Raw genomic sequence first — 26,289 nt, 5'->3', positions numbered from 1 at the left:
TATTTTCGTCACGTAATCTAAATCCAAGGCAACATTAAATCTTTAATAATATTTGTGGCGGCGTTGGGCTATATGCTTCATAATCATATCTTCCTATAATAATCCTGTATTATCACGTTAATTTATTTAATTACTCCTTGCTGCGTTTCATAGCCAGCATCCTATCGTTAGTATAATTTATCAACTATTCAGCTTTTTCTTCAACACAGAAGTAAACCTTTGGGTGAGGCTTCCGGTTCGTTAGACGCTATAGTGAAGTAACGAGGACAATAACGGTGTAGTAAACCGTAAATCTTTGTACTACGCACTAGGGTTGCTAGGGTAGACGTGTTGGCGATATATCGGCGTTAAGCCACATCACTGGTTACTGTTATTTTTATAATAAAAATTAAACTACTGGCCGTGGCTGCTCTTCAGGCCTCCTCCAAACGAAAGTCGCGCACCGCTCAAATTTCAGCGAAAATAAAACACTTATTTAAAAATGAAAGAAAGTTCGGAAAAGACCACGGTGTTTTACCAGTCGATTAACACAGACGTTAACGATCGTCACAACCCTACTACAGACCAGTGCGTTCATAATTAAGATAATACATTAGAATAAGAGAAGACGCACTAATTTTTAATATTAAGCAGCAAAACAAACAAAAAAAAACTAGCTAAAAATAGCTGGACGCGGATGAAACTGGAAGCTAGACCCACACGTTTTTACGTAGAGAAAAATGTGTATATCTTTTTAGTCCATTAGCAAATGAAAATCATGCCGTAAAATACTTTTCATTTGACATTCATTCGAACAACAGCTACAGGAAATGAGCAAAAAACCTTTGCGTCATCTCTTCGGTGTAGCGTGAGTTTGTGCTTTTAAAAAGCTCCCGTTATAATCAGTGAGGCCGCCTACGCTGTATTATATATGAATCTCTGATATTTGCATTGCTCTGATTGGCCGCTGCATTCGTAAACTCAACAGAATCGTGTTTGATTGAACACACAACACTGTGAAAATGTGGGAGACGAAATAAGGAACAAATATACCCTAATTTTATTTAATTAGATTGTTACTAGCCTACTACTACTACTACTACTACTAATAATAATAATCTTGCTGTCTTCAAAGGCGTCAGCCACAGGAAATATCTCTGACTATTGGCGAAACACGATACTATTGTCAATCAGCACAACCCTTTTTTGGCAGCTGAACTGAAATTTGAAATAAATCTGAAGTTAATTTCAGTCACTTATTCACTATTCACAACTTGCAGTTCCCCCCCGAACCACCAGGGCTTATTTGATGTGCCCCAATCTGAAGAATAAATGTTTGTTTGCGTAATATTTTGCAGAATAAACTCACTTTCTCCACTTCGACAAGAACTACTGCTTCTTTCTGGCGTGAGCAAGGCAGTATGGGCCGGGCAGTGACATCGTTTCCTACTTTTAACACCGCTGGAAGAAGTCAAGTGCCGTCTCTTATTATTTCTGTATTCAGTTAGACTCAAAAAAACACCAAATTAAGTTAAAAGTGTCAAACGCCATTTTATGTTCTGTTTTCACTCAAGACACGGGTAAAGACGTCTTGTTTTTTTTGCAGTTTTATAATTTAGCTTCATAACAGCTTGCAGTTTCCTCCCGAGCCACCAGGGTTTCATGAACCCAAGTTAATAATACTTTTATTTACGTTCTCAACGTTTTTCTCTTGCTGATGTAAGCAATTCCGTGTGGGCGGGGCTGTGACATCACAGCCTACTTTTCCCAGTATATCTGAACATATCGTATGGCTTGCTAAGCACGCGTTTTAGCTCAGGAATAAGTCAAATGATCGATTTTAATTTCACGTCTTCGTAAAAAGTGCACATAAAGAACAAAAAGCGCGAGCGTCCCCTCGAAACGCGGCTGAGAAGAGAGCAGGACGGCGTGAAAGAGAGCCATTCACGGCTAGCCTCGGAGATCAGCAAACCTCCCTTTTCTCATCCCCGTCCGTTCCCGAGCTGACAGCCGCCAGGAAGCCTGCACTCCATTAAAACAAAGCTTTTCCAGTCGGGAGAGGAGGGGAGGTCTGTCTGTTTTCCTGGAATGTCTCCTGGTTTTTGGGTCTCTTGCTCCTCCTGGCCCGAGGCTCCAATCTTTTTGTGTCTTTTCCTCAACGAGAGGTTTCTCGCCACACTGTAAATCCTCTGCTGGTGTTTACACGAGTGTCAGCAGTGACCTTTTCTCGTCTCATTTCTTTCCCCGTCTCTCACATTCGTGGCCCCCCCTCTCCTCCTGTAGTTCCTCCTCTTTCTCTCACCCCTCATGCAACTTTGGCACAGCGTCTCGGCTCTTGAACGGAGAGGCTGTTAAACTCTCTCACCGCACAATTTGTGAACGCTGCCCCTGGGTATTTTAGGCCCCTGGGTTAGCGAGCCAGGAAACGCCCATGCTGTCCCGTCTACGGCTCAAACTGAGAGAAAGACTCGTCTGAGCTGCAGTTATGAAAGCAAAGGACATCCAGACAACAAACGCCGCCGGCTAGGAGGGTAAGAACTCGGGAGACAAAACCGTAGCATTCACAGGACGGAGCGGCTTGACTAACATCCACGTCGAAAGCGCGGCGCTAAAACGCACTTCCATTTTTATTGCGTTCTCTCGGTGCACTGGCAAACCCGGCATCGTTTGAATGCAGACCGCAACAACAGGCTAATCTTTGTTTGTTGTGTTTGTATTTCTAGGGAACATGTGGCATTGCGCCAGAAGCGAACGGCGCATGTGGTGTAACTATTATCAGCAAAGATATCTACACTACAAGCTTTGAGATAACAGAGATAGCTTTGTTGATGGAGCGATCGCTTCCAGTGTAGATAGGGATTATTGAGTCCATCTGGCGAGCGGCCGTTCACATCTGATCTTGAGACACGTTTTCCAAATTTGAAGCGGTTTTCATGCAGCACTCGTGGTGCAAGACCCTCAACGTCAATGAAGACATCGATAGACCGACACTTGGAAACCTAAAGATTATTTAGCCTCGAAATATAGCTGCAAGTCAGAATGAGCGAATTAGATTCAATACAATTCCCCGAAAATCACGGCATGAAAACAAATAATTAAAATCTGGTAAAACGGTGAACCTTTAACGGTAACACTGTAAAAGCGTAACTATTTTAAATCGGCACTATCAAACGATTAATTGTGAAAATAAAGGTTATTGTTTATATAATGTGTGTGTGTACTGAGTATAGTTATGTTTATATAAACACACATACAGCATCTATTTTGAAAATATTTGCATGTATTTACATGTGTATATATTTATATTCATATAATTTATAAACGTAAACATTTCCTTTAATATAAATGTGTGTATTTACATAGGCGTAATTAATATACGCACTAAACACAGATGTATTATGCAAACAAAAACTTATTTTAGATGCGACTAGTCATTTGACAGCACTAATTATAATTAAATTTTTTTTTAATATTTTTATTATTTTTGTCCAACAGGATCATTGGTTTAATTCACAGCGAAATGACCATGACCAAAAGATAATCTTCGTTTATTTGGATAAGTTCTAGATGATTTGGATATCTTTTAATGTATTTATTTATTTTGGCTCTGTGGATCTGCTGTTAAAAACGTTCATGTTGAATTGACCCGCGGTAGAAACTCCGTACGAACATCCCACAACTCCTCAAAGTGTCAAAACTTTGCAGACGCCAAGTCATTTTCGCGAAATGCAAAAAAGGAGAAAATCGCTACGAGCAAATGTTTGGTTACGAGCAAATTGATCGGCAACATGGGTTACTTGAAAGTCTATTTTACTTCGTAAAAGTTGCGGTCTTAATTTTAGTGACAATAACAATTTTAATCGAAATTGCTAAAGAGAACGTCCTAATTTTCCTCGGACGGACTTCTCGGGCTTTAAACAATCGCATGTCTTTTCTCGCGGGCTCCCAGTTAAAACGGTCGTCTATAAATGGGTCGAGGCGGAGGAACCTCGCGAGTCAATCCATTGATTGTGTGCCGAAAGGAGAACATGAGCATATCTGTTTCATGCTCGACGTCTTTGTGCTTTTGTGTGAATGTGTGCCACTCCCCTCACCGGTTCACACTGTTCTCGTGTGTAAACAGCGTGGTGTTAACCGAGGTCAGGACTGCACAAAACCACAATGTTTTATTCATCTGTTTACCTCACTCTCGCTCTGCTTCCTCGCCGATCCGGCCGCTGCAGGCCTGATCCAGCCTCACCGCAGGCCTTCACACGCTCAGACCGTTGCATGCAAGCCCATTGGATGAGTCCAGACTGGCCCCCCTGCTTGTTTCTTTTTTGAGTGAACAAAAAGAGAAACCAGATGCATTGGCTTCATTTTAGTATTCTTGCCTTTTGCATTTTTCTCTGAAATGTGAAAAGCCTATTCATGCACTGAGTGAATTTTTCAGATTTTTTTGACCTTAGTTATTATGCAGCATTGCTCTTAGTGTAAAAAAAAAAGTCTTGGTCAACTACATGTTGACTATCTTTGTAGCTTGGAGTTAGATGAGGTCTATACAGCAGTGTTGTTTTAGTATTATTGGCATACTAATAAAATATTATGAGTAGCTTAAAGTAAATCATTTTTAGTGTATTAAATATACTTCTTTATGTCCAGTTTTATTCAATTTATAATTTTTTTTATTTCTATTTAGCTTTCATTTTTTTGCTATGCTCTGATTAATCATGATTAATAATGCAAAATTGAGGTTTTTATTTATTATGTATATATTAATGCACACCCATACATGTATATAATAAAAATGTTATGTTTGTTAAAATGGAATTATATATCATAAAATTAAAATAAATGTCAATATTTTAAAAATATATGCTGTCTGTAAATACATAATATACATAACACACACATTATTTGATTAAAAATGTTTATTTTGGCTGTGATCAGTCGTTACCCAGCACTACTTTTAATTTCAGTAATGTTTAGTAATCATCAGCACGTTTTTAATCGGATTTTATAATTCAGTAAACAGAAACACACATTCTTCAATTCAGTTTATTCTCTATACAAACACATATAAAAGCCGTCTCTCATGCTCTCTGTAAATGCTGTATGTCTGTGTGTTCGTGAACAGCGGGCCTTGTTGTGCAGATTCGCTTGAATGTACTTCCGCCCCCTTTGTGTTTGGTCTAGAAACTGAATCTGACATCAGATTATTTATCAGGAAACAATCGGTGCCTTTTAGGAGGAGGATATCACACTTAATGCCCTGCTCAAATCTGAGCTATTTTTAAATAAATCCACAGCCGCGGAAGAGCTCTGCAAACCGCTAGGGGTTTGTGGGTAGTCATCTTTTTTTTTTTTTTCATAAGCCAATTCGTTCTCAGAGCCTGAGATCACAAGCTTCCCTTTTTCTCTCTTTAAGGTAGTCTTAAAGAAACGCAAATGTAATTTGCCATTGTGCTAAGCGATTGTTTGCTAACAGACGCGATGCTAACCGCCAGCTAATAAGCGTCTGCGTTGAACCCTGTTTTCAGATTTCAGCGACCGCAAAAAGCTCTGTCCTGGGCTTCCCGTGCTCTCATTTACAACACACACTGAGAATGAGCTCGCCTGGTGTCATATCTCCCTCTGGTTCTGATGTATCTGTCCGGTCTGGTGATTGACCACGGAAAAACTTAGCTTTCTGTCCGACAGGTACACTGACAGGCGCGCTGGCGGGTTAACAGGACCAGTGTCTGTCCGGGCCTGATGAGGTCTGACTTGGAGAGAAGTCTGCTTTAATGAGATAACAGCATTGGTCTGAGAGTCTGATGCTGCTGGGACGCTGAAAATGAAGGAATAATGTTGTTTTTGGTTTTGTTTCTTTGCAGAAAAGGATTTGCAGCAACAAAGTGGCTTAAAAGCATTATTCCGCCTCAAAAGGAACATTTTGTCATTAATCACTTACCCTCATGTCCTTCTGAACCCATAAAAGCTGTGCATTTAATACGAAAACCAGGAGAGTTTTGACTGTTCCTAGGGCTGCCAAGTAATGATCACTCAAGGTAAGGTAAAGAAAAGTGAAAGATGTCATCTGAGACGTTCAACCGTAATATTATGAAGAAAAGAAAACAAAAATAATGACTTGATGCAACAATTCAGCACCATAGGGCCAATTTTGGAGAATATATACTGGATGCAACGCAACAATACGTCTTTTATGTGTATTTATGCATTGATTTGAATGAAAACACCACATGTAGATATTTTTCAAAATGGAGCTACGTTGCTGAATTGTTGAATAAAGTCATTATTTTTGTTTTCTTTTCCTTTAAAAAGTATTCTTGCCGCTTCATGACGTTGCGGTCGAACCACTGATGGCAGGTGACAGTGATCATTACTTGTCACAGGCCTCCGGGTTTTCATATTATATGTCTCAAATAATAGATGAACAAAGCTTTAACAGGTTTGGAATTACTTGGGGGATAAGCACCTGACAAAATGTTCATTTCGGAGCGGAGTAACTCTTGACGTAGTCATTGTTAGCAATGGAGGAGCACAACTGGTTTCATGCAGATGAGTTGTGTTGTGAGTAGGAACCAACAGCACAGGAGATTGAATTGCTGTCAGTCTGAATGTCGCTGTTGCTAAAGAGTTCTGGTTTTAGTAAGACAAGACACTATTTATCCAAGTGTGTGGGGTGGTTTTTGTGTGTGTGTGTGTGTGTGTCGCTTTATGTCAGCAAGCTGGGAAAGATGGTGAAGAGAAAACAACAGAGTCATGCCTTTTTTATGTTGCGTTTTAAAAATGCATCAGGCATAAATGTTTAAAGGCAGGTGCCAGTTCGGTTCAGGCTCTCTGAGAGTTTGCTGCTGCTCTCACCTCATCTTTCCCTGACAGGACCCAAACTTTACCGCTAAACAAACGAAAAGTTTTTAGGAAATGCTATATAAATTCTCCAGAGATGTGACAGAGCTTTGTTTATAACCTTTGTTGCACTTTCCTCCTTTGTCTGTCTAAGGCTTTCTATATTTTTCCCTCCTATGTGCATTTAAGAGATGATGACAGCAAACAGTAGGATAAATCACATTTTAGTACAAGGCCAGACACCCATTTTGTGCCAGTATGGGAAAGCATATCATGCAGATCCACTGTCTACATTTGATCGCTGATAAAGTGCCGTAGCTTTACCGTTTTTGAACCTGCACCGTCACAGCGCCGTGTTAGGCTATTCTTTGGAAAGCTTGATGTGCAAAGACACCATGATCGATGAATGTGGAGAAGTACTTCCATCGCTTGAAGGTACTGTTAACCTCTGTTTTTCACCCGTCTTTGAACTCTTCATGTCAGTGACCTGTTTTTGGTGTTAGGTTTGCGTGTCATTTCTACCAGACCTTTGGTTAACCCGTAAGGTGCTCTGCATTTCGCAACCGTGCAGTTGAAAGTGCTGTTCTTATGAAATGCGTGCCTTTATCTGTTTGTGAAAAGTGGAAAAAGAACTTTCAGTATGACAGTGTTGCACAAATCTGAGAGCTCTGGCAAATTTCACTGCTCTTCCTCCCTCTCTCTCACTCTCTCATTCTCTTACTTAATTGTCCTTGTATCCGTAGGGCCCTGAGGGCGCAGTCGGGGGGAGGAATGAAGGGATTTATGAGGTGTTAGCATGAAGGGGCCCCCCTGGCCTCCTGCGCTCTCTGTGTTAGAGAATGTCAAGCGTTCTGCGAACTGCATCGCAGTGACTGCTCAACTGTGGAATGTGTTTTCGGTTCACGGTTTATCTCCCAAACCTGCGTGTCCATGTAGTTCCTAGGCTTATACCTTCAACTGTGAAACAAAGAGATGGTCTTTGTCTCTCTCGGAAGAAAAACACGACAGTTGCGAGAAACTGCAGTGCAATAAAAGCCACCGCTTCGAAAAGAAGATTTGCTACAGCCCGAGTGAGTTTGAGAAAAGCAAAATGAGTTTGCAAGCTGCTATGAAAAGCCTCAACCTAGACCCCTCGATCTATTCAGAGTCCAGTGTTATTGCTGTTAACCTTCCCTCTTTTTCCCCGATTCCGAGTCCTCTCCACTCCACCTACTTGATGCTTTCGCACAGAGGATTAAACAAGGAGTGCTTTGGTTCCCACTTGGGGAACTGTGCAGGGGCTTGCGTTCCTGCAGCCCTCCATCGACAGCAGTCTGGGACACAAAGCGGGCATGTGTTCTCTGCCAAGGGACCTGATGGCATTTCTGGGCCTCTGAGTCTCTCTGGATTAGCGCCCTGGAATCTGGCTTCCTGGAAGCAGTGAGCCAGACGGGCCCCGCCAGCGGTACCTTGTCACATGCTCGGCCATCCATCTGTAGACGCTCTATCAGGCCTTTGTGAGGAGGACCTTGTTCTCAACCCAGATATTCAGGGGTCCGTTCTTCATACCTTGCTTGAAAAGATTGCAGCTCGAAAGATTGCAGGTCTTCTAATTGTGATAACGTATCTCTGGCTAATTTGTGGATTTGATTAAATATCTGGATTAAGTGGTCTAAGATTACTACGTGTTCCTGAGTTCCCGGAAAAGGGCATATGTATTGATTACTCAAAATCATGATCAGCAATGCAACGACATGACATCATATACTTTATAAGGAAGATGGTCCTTTATAAGGTAAACTACATAAATGTTGGGGTAAATTAAATGTGCACTGTTTTTAATTTATTTGCAGTTTTTACATGATTCCCAATTATTTTTACTTATGATTTGTAGTATTTGTGTAGGCTTCATATTTTTTGTTTAATGTTGTAATTATCATTGGAGCAGATTTGTTATGTGACAGCATTAATTAAATGGTTAAGATCATGTTATTTTTATCTGCTGCACTCCATCAAGCCTGTCCTAATAATAGCTGTCAGTCACCACTCAAATCAGTGCACGACTCAGATAAGCATGTAAGACTCCAATGGACCAGTAGAGTGCTCTTGTAATAAAGTAGCGGTGGCTGCGACAGGATTTAAGTATAAATTTTTCTTAAAAAGATGCAAGCTGTCCCTGTTAACTTTTCTTACAAAAAGACAGCGATGAGATTCTGAAAGGAGTGAAGGTGAACAAAAGAAACATTGGATGTACTTTTTAAGTTATGCAGAACTGTACCAGAAGAACTTGTATAATGTATTCATTATTTTTGCCAAGAACGTTAGACATTAAGTAACTTGACTTGGAGAAGTTTTATATGGCCTTCACACATTGTGCACCGAACAGGGTCAACTGCATTTGGCCCAATTTATTGCCCTCATAACGGAATAAAATACACTAATGGATTCTTACTCCATCCTCTAAAAGTTTCAAATACATGACCTAACGCTTTCTCCGGAATTCCACAGAGTTTCCGGCACTCAGCCAGTGTTTCACGCCCGGCAGAAGATGCGAGGGTTTGACCCCACAAATCACCTCAAAGCTGCTTCCACTTTGGGCAGAGAAAGCAAAAATTCCCACATCTCTACCCCTGCATGTGTTCTGAAATACCAGCATCCCTGCCTCCCACGTCATTTTTGACATTCTTACTTTTCATCTGGCTCTGCTGTTTGGTTTGAGGAGGATTTGTCCTTATTAGATACCCAGAGAGCCCTGTGGTTAAAACCACAATGGTTTTTCCTACCATTCCTGGCAGAGCAAAGGTGCTGAGCCCCAAAAGTTAAACCACCTGTCATCATTTGTGCCTGAATTAACTTGTCTTATTGCGGTCCTGTAGGTCAGCACTGTTTTAGATGCAGCCTCTCTGAACCCCAGCGACGTTTGCATTCCCAGAGTGTTTTCATAAATTCTTTGGCCAGCACATATTCCTTGCCCTTTTTTTCAATCTGGATTGATTGAAGTCTTCACTCTCTTGCCCTCTTTCTCTCTCTCCATCGTTTCCCCCTCCTCTCAGAGTCAGAATTGATTGAAAGCAGCTCTCTCTCTTGCTCCTGGAGTGCTTGCCTGCAGGCTTCCCTCCAGAGTACACTTAAGGACTTTTCCACTCCTCCTGACAGGCATCAGTAATCAAGTCCTTGTCCTGATCCAGGAAGCGTGTGTTGGTATTCAGGGCCTGCTGTCTCTCTCTGGCTGCCGCTGAGATCGGATCAGCATGCTGGTAATTCATATTCGAAAGTGTCCTCGTGCTGCACCCTTCTCTGAGGAACCGTCAGAATAAATCCGGCTATTCATCAAAGTCCTGTAGATCTGCCTGTCTCAGCTTGGTGAAAACGGAGATGTTTAGACACATATACACCGGATACATTCAGCTGCTCAAATTCTGTTCATTGTGCGGTATGAGAAAAGCTTGAATGCTTGAATATTTTATCAGCCCTCATCTGGAATGACAGGCAAAAATAGTGGCTGCTCTTTGTTAATGACATGGATAAGAGAGATATCAAAGACTTTTACTTGCCATGTTCTGACATCTTTGCAATTAGGAGAGGGATAATAAGCAAGAATATGTCTGAGGAATGGATTATGAGGCTTTCCATTTCTTGCCCTAATGCTTGTTTAGGTAGATAGGTTGGAAGGTGCTAAAGTTTGTGATTCAGATGCTGTTGAATTTCTAATGATTTGCATTCTAGGTTCAACGGCTGTGGGCACTTTAATCGTGCTACGATTGCTCTTTACTACTTTCTTAGTACTACTAAATGATCTAAAACCTTGCAGAGATGAAGGAACAGTTAAGACCTGTTGGACAGTATGTCAAGTGGAAAGATGTCTGAAAGAGACCATTCTTTAGACTGTTTCTTTGTTAACTCTTGTATTATGTTCTAATACCAGATTTTTATTCAATATTAGATCTATCACAAAATAATCACCAATTGTGGAATCTTGAGACTCATAATCTTGACAAAATGCAGATCATTGGAAAGGTCTAAAACGTTTTGTAAATTGACACGCCCCAATAAGGGGGAACAATTTTAAAGTAAACATTCCATGTTAGAGCAATGTACGATTTCAAAATGGGTTACACGGGATGTAAGTTGAGGTTTTAAGCTTTTAAATGTTATATCATTTATGATGTTTACTAAAACATGTTATAGGGAAAAAAACTAGCAATTTGAAAAAAAACAAAGGTCAGAACTCCTTTTATGATGTAGTATGTTTTGAATTGCACTTGTCATTAGAGTTAGTTTTGCCAATTAATTGGTGCAGATAGTTGATTCCCAGAACTATTGGTTATCAGCAAAAATCTATGCCGATAGTTTTTCTGGGTTGCTTACACTACTAGAGTGGCTGTAAAGGGTCTGTTATTATATAGTTCAAGAGCTAATCTACGGCGAGAGCAGTCTATAGAGGCGGAAAACACAGTGTATTTGTTTTGAAAAATGAATCAAGATTTATAACACTTGCATATCTGACAGAGAAGTTAAAGTGCCCCCCACCATCCAATGTGTCTAGTGAAGCTAGATAAGCATTAACTCATCTGATAAGCATTAACTCATTGGGCGAGCATCTCTGAATGAATGAATGAATGAATGGAATGAAACGAATATTGTTTGATTTGAGTAAAACTAGTGTCACATAGAACTGCATTATCTTTTATTTTTGCAACCCGCCAAAATAAAAGTTGAGGGTAACTTGCAGTACTGCTACTGCCCCTGCTGAAAAATAATAGAACCCTTCCCAAAACACAATAGAAAATGGAAAACATAATGGTGTCTACTGGTATGTAATGGATTCTATTGGTGGGACGTTAAATCCTATTTGTGATATGAAACTGTGATTAAAATATCTTTTTAGGAGTCTTTCTAATGATACAGAGTTTGTCATGATTAGTTTAAGATTTAACTGTAATGTAATTAAGTATAGTAGTAAACCTCTACCAGCGGTACGGTAACAGTTAAAAATGTGGTTAAATGTAAAAAAACTTTTTGACATTGTTTGCTTAGACTCTAATTAGGCTAACTTATTAGGTTAGTCAACAAACCTAGTTCTTGGTTACTGTTTGCATATTTGTGTTAACAACTTGAACAGGGAAAATCATTTACTGAGATGCACCGAAATGTAAATGAACCAAAAACAAACAAAATAAAACACTGGGCCAGTAAGACACTGCTGACATGTTTGCTGCATTTTATGCAGTTCACACAAGTACACTGATTTTTGTCAACTGTCATTGTTCGGTATAATTTATTTGACTGAACATCGAAAGAGCTTTATTTGCTATTTTTGGCCGAATAATTTCGGTTGTCGAACATTCAGTGCATCTCGATCAACCTCAAAAGGAAGAGCTGTTTTTCATTGCCCAGTGTGTGACTGTGTTTGAAGTAACAACAGGGGTTGCAACAAAAACTGACCCCTTAGCCTAGGAAAGGCCACATCAAAGTCCTCAAGCCTGTTCTGGAGGCAAGCCAGACTCTTTCTCTCCCTCTCTGTAATCTGTGGTTCACCTCTCCTCTGAGTGCAAGAAGGCACTCTGGGTTCTCATTTCCTTTTGTCTCTCTGCCCTGCAAATTGATCCCTTGGCTCTGGATGAAATGGTGCAGTTGCTGAGTTCTCCGATTAAACCCTTTTTCCTTTTAAGGATCTGCCTCACAAGAGGAAATTGGGGTTTTGTTCTGAGCCAAGAGAGCTGGTGCTTGCAGAATGCAGTATTTCATAGCTAAGCTCTTGAATTACTTCTGGAGTTCACAGGTGATTATGACCTTAACTACAATTTTAGATCTCAAACGGCAAACACTGTGGAATGGTTATTCAATTATCGGCTCAAACTGGCAGAAGTTTTAGGAAAACCAAGAATATTCAGACTTGAGCTGGGTCATTTACTACCTCTTGATTTAAGTACCACACTCTTGTTTAGGACCCTGGAGTGTTTGGGATTTCCTTTCGCAATTTGAATTTAGAAAATATTGTGCTATTTTTAAACTTTAGTAGTTTTGCATTTTATATATTCCCATAATTCCATGGGTTGTTGAATCTGGGCTCAAGCGTGTGGCCAAAATTTCATCTTGGCTCTGCAGCATGTTGTCTGTTGTCTTAACTTCTCTCTTTCCCCTCCTACTCTACACTCCTTTCTCACCCCTCCCTTCCTCCTGCTACCCTCCTCCTCCCGTCCTCTCTCATTTAGTTTTATCTGGGCATTAGCGGATTAAGTGCTTGAACTAACGAGGTCATCAAACTAAGGCTTCTTTCTCAGAAAGGCAGAGCGAGAGTGTGAAAGAGATTTTCTAGTTTCAGAGACCATGTTGTGGATACCGGCTACCCATGAGCATTTCGGTCCACCCAAGGGATGGCATCTACCAAAGAACCCTTTGTTGAAGGATGCTCATGGTGAAATGACACACAAACACTCATCTTTAATCAGCCATTGCCTCACCCCAGGTGACTGTTTATGCCTGTTCTTACCTGTCACTCAGAGGGGAGAAAACATTCTTGGCAGCCGTGGGCAGAATGGTGATTGTGTGAATTGCAACTTTACCAATGGGCTTAATCTCCCTCCCTCTAGCTTTCTTTCTCTGTTCCTCTGAACGCAGTTTGCTTGGACATATTCCTGCTAGACATATTTAAACCTCTCTTCAAAAATTTGAATGCATGCAAAGTGTTAGCCAGTCTCAGATTCACGATGTAGCTTCTGTGGTAGAATCATAGGCTCATTTTGCTGAAGAGGCTTTGTCTGAGTTACTTTTGCTTTGACTCATTAAAAATTTATATAGTGCTTCTTTGTAAGATGACAGTTGATGTTTCTGTTCCATTTCCTCCAAAATGGATAACGTACACTTTAGTTAACAAGATGTTTAGAGATTATGGTCAATAAAGGAGCTTGTTGCAAGAAGCTTCTGGCCATTTGTGATTATTCGCTGACTGATGATGGGTAGTCATCTTTCCCTGTGTCGATGAAAGCGGAGGGGTGAGTCTCTTTCAATTTCTCATCGCTCCCTCTCTGGGAGGTAGCCCCTCCTTTCTGCTTTGCTGAACAGTAACAGGAAGCCTTTGAGAGGCTATAAATAGTTGGCTCTCTCTCCTCTTCTCTTTCTCTCTCCATTTTTCTCTCTCCCCCTCTGTAAATCCCTGCAGATAGCTCACTGTAAGTGACAGGTCCGTTGTTGACTGGGGATGCAGTATTCAACCTCCCTGTAGCCCACGGCGCACCAGCAGTGTCGGCTGACTGCCAGCGCCCAGCAGATAAACTCTGCCTGAAGAGCTTCTCCAAGCCCTGCCAAGTCCAAAAACACCCAGGGCGCTTTTTCCCCTCCTCTCTAACCCTTCCCTCCTCCTGCCGTCGGGGCGAACAAGCGGTATCCTTGTACCCCAGCTCTCAACATTCAAGAGCGGTGTCAGTTACTCAGGGATCCTTCAGAGAGAGGGCTGTTTGAGTAGGTGGGGAAAAAAGAGGGAGGACAAGGTGGGAGGTGAAGTAAATCGAGAATGCGAGAGGAGAGAAAAGGAGGTAGGTTGGTTTTTGAAGGCGTTCAAGTCGCTTTAAGAGGTAAGCTTGTGGTTGTTAAAGACAGGTTGAAGAGAGTTTGTGTGTGATGTAAGGTCTGGCAGCTGAGATTTGCGGTGGGGTGGAAATAGTATCACGGTCTAAGGGTCAACTCCGCCTTGCGTGGAATGCTGGTCCTCCCATTTCGGCCTCTCTTGTTCAGCCTCGTATTTAGCTTTGCCTGTTTGCTTTAAGTTTTGTTCTGAGTACCGGTAATTGAATTTGTAAGCACAAATCACTTTCGTTCTTGACTCTTAACCTCAGAATAGACAAGTCTAACAAAGCATGCTTTTTCACTGTTACTCCATTTTCAGCAGCTTGCTTTTTGCTGATAGCTTATCTGTAAATGCTACCCCCAAGTCTTTGTTTTTATAGAGTTGATGCTTTCTTCTGGTTTGACATCCATTTTTAGCATTCTGCATGCATTTCCTGATTCTGAAATTGTTTTGCTTTTATCTCACAACATAGAGATAGCTTCTGCTATCAACCCGGTTCTCTTCATCGATAAACTCATTGTGTGCACACTTTCAAGCTGTTGAGCCCGGGGTTGTTTGTTCAGTCAGATGCCTTGGCTTTAGATGCAGCTCAGCGCTGTTAGCCTTGTGCCATCTCAGTTCTCCTGATTAGCAGATATCCGGCAACAGCTGGAATAAATGTTTAGTGCCTGTTTATTGCTGATGACGAAAAGAGGCATGTGCACAATCAAAATAAAAGCAAACCAGCATACATATTGTACTGTTTAGCCAAAATAGATTTAAAGGTTTCACTTCTAGAATTTTAGACATGCAAGATGCTATTAGTAAAGTATCTTACCCAGTACTCTCCATTTATTTTAGTGATGCATCAAACTTGAAATCGATTAAGTTTAACAAAGCAGTCACTTATAAGGTTCCTATTTAGGCAGAATATGAGTTTAGAAGAAGTCTGTCCTGATATATAAAACATCTTTATGCTGTTCGACTCGTTTTGTTAAAATGTTCATTACAGATCATTGGTCACTGCCGAATAGGATTACAAATGAGATTAAATCCAAAGTCTGTTTGTGATTGTTGGCATGTGCTGGGTTGTTATCCAACATTTAGACAAGTTAATCTTCTCTGGAACGTTCTAAAGCCTAACACCAGTTCCCTGTACAGTCCACATTGCCAAATTCCAGAATCTGTTTCTTCTCCTCAGTCCCTCAGGGCTCCTTATCTTTATCAGCTCTTTCTTGACCCACCCCGCCCTCGTTCCACCCCCTACTGCTAGTGCACCAGTGGCTGACCTTGAATGTGGGTTATTATTGTAATGAGCTCTGCTTGTGTGGAATGACCTGAGGTCAGGAGGGCGGGACTTGGTCGGCAGAGAAAGGTGGGGGTGGTCCAGTAGTTATCTTAGGACAGATGGAACTTTGGAGTCCTGTTCAGTTTTGTCCAACAAAACTTTGCTTTAGCGGTTAAAGGGTGTAACTTCTAGATGTGAATGGGTTTTGTTGTGAAGTGTGGGTTTGTAAGTGTTTCGAACTAGAAGTTTTTTTTTTTTTTTTTTTTTTTTTGCTGACTCATTCCACTTACGCCTACAGCTTAAATGGTGCAAAACAAACTTTGAGAAGCCAGAGCTTGGTCTCGGTGGTGTATTAATGGAAACTGTCTGAGGGTGAGATTGTAACCTCTTAACAGGAATATTAAAGGGTTTTATCGCTAGCATCCAGCCATACATTTGTGCCTAGATTCAATCTGCCCAGTTTTCAATAACTCATATACTGTTTTTGAAGTAAACGTTAGTAAAGGTGGGTGATATGGCCAAAATCTTATGAATAATACTATTTGACAGCAACAATATATAGTAGACAGCATTTGAAGTGGTTTAAAACTTTTCGTCAAAGTTGTCTTAAAACTGTTGTTCTATTAAGACAGTTTTGATGACCTTTTTTGATCATTAACTACTGTGTATCACAATATTTGCTTGAAATAAGTTCTGTGTGATATAGAAATTTTGATGGCATCTAAATTTCAGAATATCTATCAGCGGTGCCAATATCACAAAAAAACTAAGGCTAGCTGAAATAAAAAATCTTTGCTTTTGCTTAACATCAGCGTCACGTGTGCATGGAACTGAGATAGAGATGATAGTCAATCATTTTCAAGAGCGCGATAAGCTACGCAACCAAGCTTCTGAAACGCGCACATACAGAACCGAAACTCTGCGGGGTTTCGATTCGCGAGCCTGCCGTCCCTCGCTCGAGGCTCCCAGCTGTGCATCGTTTACCTTTCTGTACTCGACCGGTTTTGGTCAATTCCATTTCCAACCAGTAAATCTGTCCTGTTTATTTTAACGAGTTTATGCCGTGAAGTGAATTCCGCTGCCTTTTCTTGAAAGGAAGCTCAGTCCTCGCCATCTGAAGCAGAGCGTATCACGAGCTAGTTTCATTAACGATCGAGACCGATTGGACGAAGTGGGCCGAAATGGACGGCTTAGATCGTCTCATGTGCATTTACTTAGAGTTGTTTGTTAGCCTTCACTTTGAATCGCATTTTGTTCCAGACAGCTTAGCGTGCACTTCCTTATGGAATCAATAGATGCTAAGCCATCCGTTAAAGCTTGTGTGGTTATCAGGCAATCTGAGGTCTCTTGCTCTTTCTGGGCAGACTGATCTTCCACCATCTGACTTAATGCAGGTTGTTTGCCCTGAATACTTGTATGCATCAAGGACTCGTCTTTTTTCTTTTTCCCACGCAGGAAACACTATCTTGATTGTTATGCTGTCTGTAGGGGAGATTTTCCTCTCAGCTCTTGCTTGCGTTGAGGTCAGATTACTCAGAGCTGTACTTTTTTTTTTAGGCCACACAAATACATCTTCACCAATGCTCCCCTTTCCCCTCCTATGCTCTCTTCCACTCGTTTTCTCCTCTCAGATTGTTTTCACGCATGGTCTGAAAAGTGAGAGCACCCCAGAGGTGAACTGGCGCTGATCCATCTTAGAGAAACTGGGGCAAAAGCGGAGAAAGGCTGTCTAAATGCTGTGGTGTCTACAGTACCAGTGAGTAAAAGCTTGGCTTTGTGCGCGCTGCGTTTCACATTGTTGTGGTTTAATAATACTTTTACGCTCTTTGTTCACTTTAACAGTGCTTTTGGAGCGACAGCAATCGCTGGTAATGCAATAAATGTTAAAGCCTACTCGCAAACAAGAGAAGAAAATACGAGTTGACACCAGGATTAAAGCTAAATGTTATCGGGGTTTTTTTACAGTAACTTACTGTTGATCATTAAGCCGTTTGTTGGTAAGGTGGTTGGATGCATCAATTAAAATGGTTGGTTTAAAAATCAAATTTGAGTCCTGTCGAGTCGCGTAGGCGTGGGTCTGCTTTGCTCATGTTTTAACAGCCCAGATGTTGTTGTAAAACATGATTTTCAACTCGGCAGCCTGGAGGTACAGTTTTAACGTGAACAGCCCTTATCTTTATTCAGTCCAACAATCCAGTCTTTATCTGCACGTCTGAGGGAACAAGTAACACCTGGATTCAAGTGTTTAATAATAATAATACATTTAATTTTTATCCAGTATTTAAGTAGTAGTAGTAGTAGTAGTAGTAAAATAGACCAATTGATATCGGTTAAACACAAAATAATATAAATACTGCATTAATTTGAATATTAATATCGTCTTTGTTGCTTTTTCTATTTTTTAACAAAAACATTACTGTTATATTATTATAATAATAACAATATGTAAAAACAGAACATTATAAATATTCACTTTTTATTCATATTTTTAATAAATTGTAATATCTTTTGATATTTTTGTTTTTGAACAAAACATTCCTATAATAACAATAACAATAATTTGTGTGTATATATTGATTTTATTTTTTGATATACTTATATAAAGCAAACAACATGAATAAAAAATAAAAAGGATACAATATTATTACTGAATCACGCTTTGAATATAGCATAATAGTAAATGTTGAATATTAATTTTCGATACAAAATATTTGTGCTTATCTTGCACCAGTGATATTACAGTCAGTTTTTCCCTCCTCGCCGCTGTCAGGTCTCCATATTTAGCTCCGAGCGTCTGCTGACATGCAGAAAACACACACTATTGGTTGCTAGCAGCAGCACACAGGTGTTGTTGAGGTTACCACTCCTTGCTTCCTTTCCAAGGCTCTCTCTTTCAGTTGCTCAACAGATGCACGCACACACACACACACACACACACACACACACACGCTCGTTCACACATGCACACGCTTTCACATTCACGGCAATGCATGCACACACGCTCCTCTCACGACGGCGAGCCGGGTAGAGGCGTCTCACAGGTAAACAGTTGCATATCTGCATGTTCTGCTTTTTGTTTCCTGCTGATTGCGTTTGACGTTTTGATCAAGTTTGTTTTGTTTCTGCTTTTTTCTTTCTCGTTGCTCGTGATTGCTTGGCGTGGCGCGTACTGTAGGCATCTTTCTGTTCTCCGGGAAAGAGAGTCTCTCTTTCTGTTGTTACGAGATTTGTGCGTCTCTTCATCCTCTTAGCAACAGGTGATCTCTCACTGAGAGGCTGTTGCTAAGGGCCGTCGGATGAAGGGAAACTCCCCGCGATTATCCCACGGGGCTCCTCTTGGCCTACCGCCCACTCAATCAACCGCTGCATCTGATTGGCAGCGAGCGCCGCCAGTTAGCAGCCGATCCAATCGTTCGCTTCAAGCCGAGGAGGTATAAAGCGCCTCTCAGATGGTGTCATTGTTTGTGGTCTGAACCAGGAAACCGTTTCCCCTCGGTGTTTCCATCGATGCAGAACATCGAGCTGCTCGGCGTGGTTTCCAAAATTGATATTCTGCCTCCGCCGCGCTCTGCTCGCGTGGCCAATTGAACCAAATTAACCGTGCATCACGCCCGTCTGTCTGCAGAAGCTAACAGTGTGTTTCTGCCTGCCGTCGCCGAGGTGCGGTAACGAGGTTTCTGTGGTAAACACGGCTAAAGCGCCGCGCTCCGTTCACCTGTCAGTTCGCCTTGCTGTCAAACCCTCGGTTGTAGCTGTAACGAGTCAACAGCCAGGCTTCTGTCACGATGAAGAGAGAGGCTAGCGCTGCTCTTCACCCTGACAGGAGGATAACAGGAAATCCACAGGGAGGCTGTTACCAGGAGAAAAACTCTGCCTTTCACATCTGGTTTTTGTTCCTTTGATAAGTGCACGTTTAAAGCCAGTCAAGTAGGCATGGATCAGGGAAGGACTAGTCTGTTTGTGAGTTCAGCTCTTGTGTGTTTATGTAGGTCGTCTCTTGTTTTTAGGTTTCGTACTTTGGGAAAGGGTATGAATTGAGAGTTGTAATCATCTCCAGTTTTGTATTTGTAACGCCTCTGTGTTTTCACAGGCATACTTCCACAGCTGTTAACACTGTCAATTTTTAATTTAGAAGAAGTGGGGTTTTTTTTGTATACTACTATTTGGTATCCCTGTTGAAGAAAAGAGCATATGCTGGTTAGGTAGGGTTTGAAGCATGGATGCTGGTTATGAGCTGGTCCAAGCTGGTCCTAAGCAACAAGCTCCTGCTCAAAACCAGTTTATGACCAGCTCATGACCAGCTTAAACCAGTTAATGACCAGCACAAACCATTCTAATCCAGCTCATGACATGTTTAAACCAGTTTAGACCAGCACATGACTAGTTTAATCCAGTTTATGACCAGCACATGACCAGTTTAAACCAATTCATGACCAATTTAAACCATCCATGCTTTAATATATAGAATTTTTATTTTTTGGAAAGTCATAGAAGCAATTTTGTGTTTCACTCTTCAAACAAATAAGAAAGTAGAACCCTGCATCCCGTTCATCGCTGTAGAACCCTGCAATTGTTAAATAAAATGCAGAAATCTCCATAACGGGTTGTTATACATGTTTCAAATCAGCAATAAAAACTGACATGAACGTGTTTCAGATAGTGTTAAAAAATATATAAAATTGAAGGTCATTCCAGTCATCTCAGACCTTGATGAATTGATGGTTGACTCTTTTTATTTCTATCAAGCTGTGCATATTCTTCCATTCATAGTAATACGAGTTGAACCATCTTTATCTTTGTCTGTAAGTCAGTATGCCACCTCTATCTGTTGGGCACCGAAAAGTTAGTTCTCTAAATGGATCCCACAACATAGGCTTTGCATTTAAAATGTTGTTAAGTGAGAAATGCTTTAAAGACCACCCCTGCGTTCTATTCTAGCTGTTTTTAAACTCATCCTAGAAAAACAACATTGACTTGTCCCTAAAATCAATGCATTTTCACTCATGACAGTTGACCCAGGGTGCGTATTCTCTCTTTATCATGCAGTCTCATAAATTATTATTTAATTTGTGAAGCACAAAAAGAGCATGTAAACGTTTTGTTTTAAGAATAGTCCCTCTAAATACATGTTGCTTTGCACGTTTCTATAGCCGCGTCCCTCAAAGAAACCACAGCTTTGTAAAACACTGTATGAAAATGCTTTGAAATGTTTGATAATTTAAAATAAATGTCTGCTTGGCTTGCTCGGTGTTAACAACTGGAAAGCAAAACGAGTCTTGGCACTATGAGCAAGGCAGGCAGGCGTATGTTGGCAGATGATCCTGAGATGCTCTCTGGCTTTAATGAGACATATGTCTCTTCTGAGTCTCCTCTGAGTGTGGGTTATGAGGGAGGAGGATGTTAGCTCTCTGTACTGGATGGCACTCTCATTTGTGTTGTTTTCTTCCCCCTCTTTGCTCTTTTTCACACACTAACCCCCCAACCGCCGCTTGCTTTCATTGTTTGAAGATGCTGTTATGGTTCATAAACGTTTCCTTTGCTCTCGATTTAGTTTTCCTTCATGCTTTCTCTTGCGTTTTTGAGCCTTTTACTGCGTGCATCCTGCCATATGAAATAAGCCAAAAGAATTTAATAAGAAAATGTTTTTTTAAACCTTTAAAGATATTAAACAAATCTGAGGAAATATGATCGTCATATTTGACACATTGGGCTTGTACGCCTAATAGAAAATGCAATTTGGTGCAGATGCTAATATTCATATGTTCAAAAATGACGATATTAGGATCTTTTTAGCGTAAAAAAAGAGATTTTTGTAACAGTTAAGCAGATACTTTGCGCAAAATGATATAAATGTCAGTCTTAACTCTATATCTCCCAATAGTCTTATAGCTCTGTAGTTTAAAACATAATGCGTGCAATAACGATTGAGAGATTAACAATTAAACATTACTCAAAAGATGCGTTTTTAAATGTTTCGGACGCTCGAGAAGACCGTTCCTCTACTGAAGAACAGTGAAAGTGAAGGTTCTGGAAATCGGCGTGATCGTATGTAAACCATTAACCCAAGTTGCTTTAATCTAGTAAGTGTTCATCTTGAAACATGACAAGCAGTATAAAAGTTATTCCTACGTTTGCTTTAAATCAGTAAAGATTCGCAGCGGTAACGCGGCCGTTCTAAAGTACGAGCTACGAATCAGCCGGCACGGACTGCACGCAACAGGGCTTTCAACAAAGTTTTGATCGTGCCGATAATTTAGAGACCTTATAAACGTGCGTATCCAATGTGATTCAGTAGACTTTATAGAGTTAACATTTAACGCTCTGGCAGCCGAAGGCCGGATGATTGTACTGTTATGCTTTTATTGACTGATTAGATTTATGCTCGTTCTCGCTGACGGTAAAACCTACTGTGGTGTTTGCGAGATGCTCTTCTCGGACGCTTGCGCATTCATCACATGGTGGCATAAAAGTGCTCACCGTCCCGCTGCCCTCGGCGGTCAGGCCAATGGTTGACATCTCTGTACGTACCAATTTAGTGCCTCAAATGTGGTCAGCAGAGCAGGTTCCAGAGGCCACTCGAACTCAAATTACAGACAGTTTTTGGTTTCCATGAATCAGATTTTTAGTCACCCCTGCTCTCTAATTATAGGCCAGCGCAGTTAGAGCCCCATTTGTTTTATGACCTTCGAGATATTACCGGATTCGGCCTATGCGAGCCTGTTTAAGCGCTCGCGTGCTGGAACAGAGGAGTTATTGTGGCCAAAGTGCTTTCCTTTTGGGAAAACGGCTTGGCGAAGTGGATAAACAGTAGTGACATTACCTTGCGACGTGTGCGAGTGTCTAATTATGCCAATTATTTGGCTTTTTAATCCACTTTGACTTCGGCCGACCTTGTCCGAGTGGATCTGACACGTTTAAAGAAAACAGGCCTCCGAGTATCAACATCGCATGAGCGGCGTGTTTTGGCTGGCAGTGCGAAAGTGTTTTGGTTTAAGCGCTGCTCTCTTTCTGCGTTTGTTTTCCAGCCGTCGACTGGCTAGCAGACTTTGTTTTCTCATGCGGTGGAATGCAACGATTCTTTCGTTCAGGATGTGAGGCTGACAAGAGGATGTTTAAAGTCTCCTAGCACCTCTTTCTTTCTCAACTGACTAGCGTCTCTTTCCTCTTTAGTCGTCCAGGTCTGAACTCGAAGTGGTGTGTTGTTTACACAGCTCACATTAGCGGCGCTAACCTGAAAGGCCTCTTAGAACGAAGTACATCTAAACACAACGTGACGTTTGTTAAACTCTTGACGTGCTGAAAGGTGTTGATTGATGACTAGTTTAAAGAATCACGGTGTTCCTTTGTTTTTGGCTCGTTTATTGTTGCTGTCAAATTCTCGCTAGTGATATTTTTCTTTACAGTACAGCTACAACAGTAAGAACGGAAGAAAAAGAGAAGATATCGGTGCATATCGGTTATAAGCAGATTTTTTAAAATGCATTTTTAAATCCCTTTTACGTGATGTAAATAAATAGCAATATCTAATGATCATTTAATGTTCAAATACACTTATATTTTAATTACACTTAAATACTTAGCATCCTTTTTTTGATATACATTACATAATAAATTTTGCAATCTTAATATCATTTGTGGCATATACAAAAGCGTACAATTTTTGTTTACTCTCTGGGTTTTGTTTTTAGACAATTATTTTAATATAAAAATTATATTTTTATCCATTTTTGATTAAGTAATATTTAGTGTTAATCTTAATTTTTATTCTTGAATAAAAAAAAAAAATATCACACATTTTTTACCAGACAAAACTAATCATAATTGTAATGTTTTAATTAGTGCTCTCGAATGATTAAACATGATTAATTGCATCCCAAATGCATTATTTTGTTTGCATATGTATGTCTACTATGTATATTTATGTATCTATACACGCATATATTTCAGAAACATTTTTGTAGTTTTTTTTTAAATATAGATTAAATGAATACAAAATATAGCTGTGAATATATTTACATTAAAAGTTGTGTGTGTGTATTTATATATGCACAATAAATATACACAGAACACACACACACATTACGCAAACAAAAGCGTATTTTGTACGTGATTAATCGTTTGACAGCACAAGTTACAATCTGCATCAGCGATAATTTTATTGTTGTGCAGTCCTAAATAAAAGCTTGTAGCTGCGTTTTCTATTTCCTCATTGCTCTCAAATGTCAGTGCTATTTGTGTTCTTATCGCAAGAGAGGAATATCCAGTGTTTTCAACCACAAAGCGCGTCTCAAAGGTGCAGCAGCTTGTCTTGGCAGGCACTCTTGGGTTTTTTCCCTGCTAACATTTTGAAGTCATCGCGCACACCCACCTCTGCGGTCATTCTGTTGTGGCTAGACGTTACTTTGCTCTCTGAGCACGAGGCATCTGGCGTTTCCATTGGTTTTGCAGTTTCAAGTTAACGTGTGACGCTCGTTTAACAGATGTGATCTTCCTCCGCTGGGGGCCGAGGTGCATTTCGCCTCCCCAAGACGTCAGATCACCCAAGAGTTTCTAGTACCGCTGCGGGACATTCCTTTCCTTCCGTCTTTCTTCCCAGACTTCCTAGCTTCGCGCTCCTCCTCGATGGATTTTGGCGGGATCGTTTGCGTGGCTAGTTTTCGACACTGGTTGCCCGAAGCTTACTGGGATCCCCCTAGTCCTTCTCCATTAGTACAAAACGGGTTCCCGAGTCCTTTTACAAGCGTCCTATCAGGTGTCACTCTCGCTTGGGTCGCTCCGAAGAAGCAGGTCATGTTTCTTTCCTGTAGAGGTATTTATTTCACGCAATTGTACTTGATAAGTAAAGCCTGTCGTCGGCCCAGATTGTGATGCAGTTTTGAGGTGATTTAAATGATGGTTTCGAGAAGAAGTTCAGGCGTATTTTTTGGGGCTTGGCGTGCCGTTTGTTTGAAAAACTCAATCTTGTGTTAACCGCGGGATCTCTTGGGTTTGTGCGGACAGCAGGGCTAGTGTACGCCAAACTTGGAGGGAAACTCAAAGAAAACGAGCTCAGAACCGCTAATGGTGTGCTTCAGACCGCAAATGAGATCGCGAGCCAGGAAGCGAACGTTGTTTTTGTTGAACCTCGCCGCCTCCCCCTCTGAGGTTCCATATTAATTTAGCTCTTGTTTCCAGAGCGTTTTTTTCCCTCAAGTCGTTCCACCTCACGCTGAGCGACTCGAGAGGCTGTTTGGGTTTAGCTGCTGGTGCGTATGCTTAGCGCTTGGTGGTCTTTCTGTGGAGATAACACATTGTGGATTATGAATGTTCACGCAATCATATAATGATGTATATACATTTTTTCCCAACTTTGCCACATTTTTGATGCATTCATTTAATTTCCCGCAGGCCGTATTAAGCCGAAAACCTGTATTAACCCGTATCAAGTGATGTTCAGTGTTTAATTAGTGTTTCAGTGTTTAAACTGAAAATGTATCTAGTTCTTCAAATTGTAACATGATTTGTTTTACCTTCATTCAGGTAATTTAAATATACAATTAAATTAAATAACTAAAAAGAATAGTTAGGCCAATAGAAGTGCGTTAGGCCAATAACCATTGAATGATGCTAAAGTAATCAAGAAATTATTTTAAATTAATGCAAAAAATTCTAATATAAATTCTAATGTATAACATTTTACAAAAATAAAATTCTAATATATATATATATATATATATATATATATATATATATATATATATATATATATATATATATATATATATATATATACAAAAATGTAATTCTAATATAAAATACGGCCTGTACATTAAACTATTAACCGATAAATGATGGCAGTAGATGCTAAAGTAATCAAATAATGTTCTAATATAATTTAGTAAAAAATGTAATTTATAAATATCTAAAATTCCAATATATAAGATGGTTATTGAAAATCTAAAATGAACCTTTTCAGATAAATCTAATATCGGCCGATAACCAGTATCATACCGATATATCATCTCTAATAAGATTGTGATGCATTGCAATGCGTTCAGTGATTAAAATGTGAAGTGTACTGTGATGTAGGTGGAAGGCAATCCATCATTATACCTTAAGCATTTTGTGCCATTTGATTGGATTTGAAAAGGTCTTTGTTGTTGTTGGCACTGGTTTTACTGGCAAGCGGCTCTCTTTGAGCTCTTTAACACTCATCAGTGGTTTCTATGTAGTGTCGGTGGGTTTAACGTGACCTTTTGCTAGTCCTCAGGTATAGATGTTTGTGGCCTATGTGTAAACAGCACTTAGAGTAGCGTAGCGGAGGACAGGTGTTCAAATGCGACACCCTCGGACTAATCCTCCAGTAATCCCGGCTGAAGCCATGTGCTCGCTTTCCTCCCGCCGAAACGCTAAAGTACAGCCAGCGGACGCCGTCCAACTGAAGAGAAAGAGCTGAAGGAGAAAAAACGCAGCTCGTCCAATGAAATCGTCTCAATTCAGAGTGCGTGACTCCGCAGGTCCCTCACAAACACTGTGGTCTTGTGAATTTTTAGTAACAGGACTGTAAATCTAAGAGCGCTCGCTGGGGAAGGGAGGGAGCGCTCAACAAGGCCGGCAGTGTTTTCATCCAGCACTTCTTCAGTTCATTCAGAAAGCTGCAGAAAACGGGTCGGATATTTCTTTAATA

General features: G+C 40.5%; 1 protein-coding gene across 6 annotated transcripts in view; it reads left to right on the top strand.

The window, feature by feature from the left end:
* znf609a (zinc finger protein 609a) overlaps positions 1–26,289 on the top strand; it is an 86,483-nt gene that overhangs the window by 36,217 nt on the left and 23,977 nt on the right. Inside the window, exon 1 of one of the 6 annotated variants that reach the window (XM_043227684.1) lies at positions 2,330–2,510. The exons of 2 other annotated variants lie outside the window; for them this stretch is intronic. Coding sequence is in view for 1 of the 4 variants with exons in the window: in XM_043227683.1 (XP_043083618.1) it covers positions 18,584–18,664 (81 nt within the window). In the remaining 3 variants the exon portion in view is untranslated. Of the gene's footprint in view, positions 1–2,329; positions 2,511–14,242; positions 14,325–17,262; positions 17,380–18,577; positions 18,665–26,289 lie in introns of those variants that run through there. 3 more of the 6 variants (XM_043227686.1, XM_043227685.1, XM_043227683.1) reach the window with 3 other exon arrangements.

This window comes from Puntigrus tetrazona, chromosome 25 (assembly GCF_018831695.1).
Source record: "Puntigrus tetrazona isolate hp1 chromosome 25, ASM1883169v1, whole genome shotgun sequence".
Classification (NCBI taxonomy): domain Eukaryota; kingdom Metazoa; phylum Chordata; class Actinopteri; order Cypriniformes; family Cyprinidae; genus Puntigrus; species Puntigrus tetrazona.
The sequence above is the reverse complement of the archived record's forward strand: the minus strand, read 5'-3'. Positions and strand labels throughout refer to the sequence as shown.